Genomic DNA, 4,297 nt, shown 5'->3' on the forward strand with positions numbered 1-4,297 from the left:
CACCCGGTCCCACCTCCCCTGCCAGCAGCAGGGACCCCTTCCACTAGAAGTGGGAACCAAAGCCCATCATCTCCCAGCACCCACCTGCAGCATGTCAAGCAGTCCCTGCCGGCAGCCCTCCTCCATGCCGTACTCATCCACCAAGATGCTGCCCAGGTAGAGGAAACAGGAGTGCTGGTGTGCCCGGTACACGTTCACCATCTGTGGAGAAGACATGGGGACTACCTGGCACCATGAACATCACCACCCCATGGCCAACACCACAGGCAACAGCAGGTCCAGCACCAGAACTGGTTGTTTCCATCAGAGAAATCCCTACACGCTGCTCGTTGGGTCTGTTGGGTGCAGGATCTGGCTGAGAATTTGGTAGCTCCTCTGGAGGTGGATGTCCTCAACCAGCCCCACGCTTCTCCAAGGGCTGGATCTACTGCAGACACCCTAAAACAGCTGCTCCCCAAGGGGCATGGTCCTCTTGGCTTCCTGATGGTGAGGGCATGTAGCCCCCCAGCTCCAACCCTTGGCATTGTTGGATTTGTGGTTGGATTTGATGATCTTGAAGGTCTTTCCCAACCAAAACGATTGTGTGACCCACAGGTGAGCCATGGAGGGGTGAAGCCCTACACTCATTACCTCCCACCATCCCAGCCAGGACACCCTGAAGGACTCATTCAGCTCTGATCTTGCTCTTGGGAACATCTCTGCAGCTTCTCCTCACCTTCCATGTTTCCTTAGCCCAGTGGAAGCACCGAGCAGAGCAGAGGACACCCAACACCAAGATGAGTGTGACCTCTTTGTGTTGGGTTTGTGTGTGGTGGGGCTGATTTTGATAGTGGGAGAAGAGGCTACGGTGATGTGAGAAGCTTCATGAAGCTCCCCAGCTCCAACGAAGACCTACCTCCAGCCCAGGCTGAGCCAATTAGCACTAAAGAAACATCTCCTTGAAAAAATATTTATGAGGGAAGAACCAGCTTGAAAAGAAAGAGGAGGAGAGAACCATCAGGAGAGATCATTGACCTGAACAAAAGAAGACCATTGAGCATCGTTGTCATGAGGAAGGAGACAGAGAACCTCAGACAATGGGATGGCAGAAGAGAAGAAGGTAAGTAGGGTCTCCTGCAGCCCATGGAGGTGGAGTGGTGGAGCAGGTACCCATGTGTAGGTCATGGAGGACTCCATACCAGAACAGAAAGCTGAGCCTGAGGGCAGGTGTGACTTTGAGAGCTCATGATGAGCAAGAAGACCCCAGAGTTGGGGAGGAGGTGGTGTGTTGGACCTGTCTGCAACCCATGGACATCCCCATGCTGGAGCTGGGAGCTGAGCCTAAAGAGGTCCATGACTCCATGGGAAGACCATGTTGGAGCACTTTGTTCCTGGACTCTTGCAGCCCACGGGAGGGATCTCATGCTGGGAAAAGCAGCAGAGGTGACCTGACTGAACCCCCATTCCCTGTCCCCTGTGTCACTGGGGGGGGAAGGTAGAGAAATGGGGAGCAAAGTGATTGGAGCCCGAGAAGAAGGGAGGGGTGGGGGAAGGTGCTGTCAGATGTGGTTGTTGTATCTCACTGACCTTCTCTGATTAATTGGGAACTAATTAAATTGATGTTTCTTCCCCAAGTGGAGTCTGTGTTGCCTGTGACCATCCCTGGTGAGTGAGTCCTCCTGGTCCTCATCCCAACCCACCAGCCCTTTGTTGAGTTTCTCTCCCCATCTCATCAGTGGAAACTTAAAGACCACACCAAGCTATGGGTGAAACCACCACAAAAACTCCAAGTCTGGGATGACAATGTCCCTACAAAAAAAAAAACAACCCAAGTGTGAGATTTCTCCTCCTCCATCTCCATACCTGGGTGACGAGTGGTTGGAGCAGAGCAGCAGAACCTTTGCCCACGCAGCGGACGGCGAAGCGCAGGCAGCGGCAGCATCGCTCCACGATGCGGTTATCGGCACTGTGTTTGTTCAGGGTCTCCGACAGCACGGGCCAGATCTGAGCACAGATGGACGGACAGACAGATGGACAGACAGACAGAAGGGGTTAAAGCAACGTAAGCCCATCATGATGTCACCTTCTACTCCAAAAAACCCCACCCAAATCTTGGTATTTTTAGGTAGGTGGCAATCAGGTCACACAAATAAGTGGTGTCTGTGTTATGGGATGTGTAAATGAGCTTCATGGAGGAGCAAAGAGCTCAGAGGGACCTTCTGGCTCTGTCCAAGTCCCTTGGAGAGAAGGGGTTAAAGCAACGTAAGCCCATCATGATGTCACCTTCTACTCCAAAAAACCCCACCCAAATCTTGGTATTTTTAGGTAGGTGGCAATCAGGTCACACAAATAAGTGGTGTCTGTGTTATGGGATGTGTAAATGAGCTTCATGGAGGAGCAAAGAGCTCAGAGGGACCTTCTGGCTCTGTCCAAGTCCCTTGGAGGAGGGTGGAGAGAGGTGGGGGTGGGTCTGTTCAACCAAGGCCCAAGGGACAGGACAAGAGGAAATGGGCTCCAGTTGTGGCCAGGGCAGTTGAGATGGGATGTGAGGAAGAATTTCTTTGCTGAAAGGGTTCTGAGGCATTGGAAGGGGTTGCCCAGGGCAGTGGTGGAGTCCCCATCCCTGGAGGGATTGAAGAGTCGTGTAGACACAGTGCTGAGGGACATGGGTTAGTCATAGGGGACTGGTCAGTGTTGGGTTCATGGTTGGACTCAATCATCATAAAGATCTTTTCCATTTCCTCTTTCAAGGCAATTGTGGAATTCCCAGAGCCACGTCCCCTTCCAGGAGTTTAAAGATCCAAATCCCCTACACCAATCCCTACTTCCAAGAGGGAAGGTGCTCCACCAGCAGCTCCTCTTCCTCAAGCCACACAGCTCCAGGCAGAGGCCACATGGATCTGGATGATTCCAACCAACCAACCAACCAACACCCCCATCAATCCCACCACAAAAATTCCTGCCCCAAATCCAGCACTTACTTCCTGAATGACTTTTTGGCACGGATGGACCTGTCCGTTTTCTACAATGGGGTTGGTGTGTCTGTGAAAAGCACCAAAAAAGTTATTCTCCTAATTTTTTAAACACTATTTTTTTCATCTAAACAGTTGAGTTTTGTCTTTAAAGATGAGGAAACGAGTTGGAGCCTCAAACACAAGCCAAAGCTGTGGGATGGGGACCTGAAATTGGTTCAGAGGTGGGATGGGGGCACCTTGAAGTTGGTGAAGAAGCAGCTTCCAGCCCCGTTCCTCTTGGGGCTGAGGGGAAAAGGAGCTGGGATTAATTTGGTTTGAAATCTCTGGGTGAGCAGCTTTGACTCAGGAGCTCACAAATCTCCTCCCACAGGTTGTCCCCAATCCCTCCTTTCTTACCTAAATATGACAGCGAGTCGATCCAGGGGCACGGTAGGGTCTGAGGAGAGGCCGTTGCTGGGCTCCTGAGAGAGCAGCTAGAAGAAAACATGGGGAGAACAACAGGATTTCAGGACCACAGGAAGCCCAGTTCTCAGTGAAGACTGAGATTTCTACTCTTCATCATCCCAGTTCTGCATGGAAAGGTCATTAAGGCCACCACGTTTATGGGACAGACAGAAATGTGACCTTCTAGGGCCACGTGCTCTACAGGGAGGTCAAGTTTCCATGTTTTCCATCTTGGAGATGTGGGGTGAAAGGTGATTGCTGCATCTGAGGTGGGTTCAGGAAGGTTCTTTGGCTCCTGGAACATGAAGTGATTTCTAAGGATGGTTTTCTTCCTATTTAACCCATTACATGTTCTATCAAGAAGGTAATTCTGAGGCAGGAGAGATTTAGGGACAAGTACAGTCTTGTTCCTGGAGTCCTCATCCATCTCTGGCTTTGAGGACACGTAATTACTGCAGCAGATCAAGCCACCGGTCAAAGACGGAGCCATGGCAGCTTGATGGCCTCCAATCTGCATGTCTGGAGCCTCCAGCACAAGAAAGATGTAGAGCTGTTGGAGCCAGTCCAGAGGAGAGCCAGGAAGATGATCAGAGGGCTGGAGCAGCTCTGCTGTGAGGACAGGCTGAGAGAGTTGGGGCTGTTCAGCCTGGAGAAGAGAAGGCTCCGGGGAGACCTTCTAGTGGCCTCCCAGTACCTGAAGGGGCTCCAGGAAGGTGGGGAGGGACTTTGGCCAAGGGCAGGGAGTGACAGGACGAGGGGTGATGGCTTGAAAGTGTCAGAGGGGAGATGGAGCTGAGATGTGAGGAAGAAATTCTTGGCTGTGAGGGTGGTGAGCCAGTGTCCCAGGTTGGCCAGAGAAGCTGTGGCTGCTCCTCCCTGGAAGTGTTGAAGGCCAGGCT

The 4,297-nt window shown here is 52.0% G+C and overlaps 1 protein-coding gene across 1 annotated transcript in view; it reads right to left on the reverse strand.

Annotated features, from left to right (window-relative positions):
• Positions 1 to 4,297, reverse strand: part of TNPO3 (transportin 3) — a gene marked incomplete at its 3' end in the record, with an annotated part of 10,324 nt that overhangs the window by 1,630 nt on the left and 4,397 nt on the right. Inside the window, exons 5-8 of the mRNA XM_010162787.2 lie at positions 3,351 to 3,427; positions 2,961 to 3,021; positions 1,843 to 1,983; positions 85 to 201 (exon numbers count right to left, since the gene is read on the reverse strand). Coding sequence (XP_010161089.2) covers positions 85 to 201; positions 1,843 to 1,983; positions 2,961 to 3,021; positions 3,351 to 3,427 — 396 coding nt within the window. The remainder of the gene's footprint in view (positions 1 to 84; positions 202 to 1,842; positions 1,984 to 2,960; positions 3,022 to 3,350; positions 3,428 to 4,297) is intronic.

This window comes from Antrostomus carolinensis, unplaced genomic scaffold, assembly GCF_000700745.2.
Source record: "Antrostomus carolinensis isolate BGI_N321 unplaced genomic scaffold, ASM70074v2 scaffold23532, whole genome shotgun sequence".
Classification (NCBI taxonomy): domain Eukaryota; kingdom Metazoa; phylum Chordata; class Aves; order Caprimulgiformes; family Caprimulgidae; genus Antrostomus; species Antrostomus carolinensis.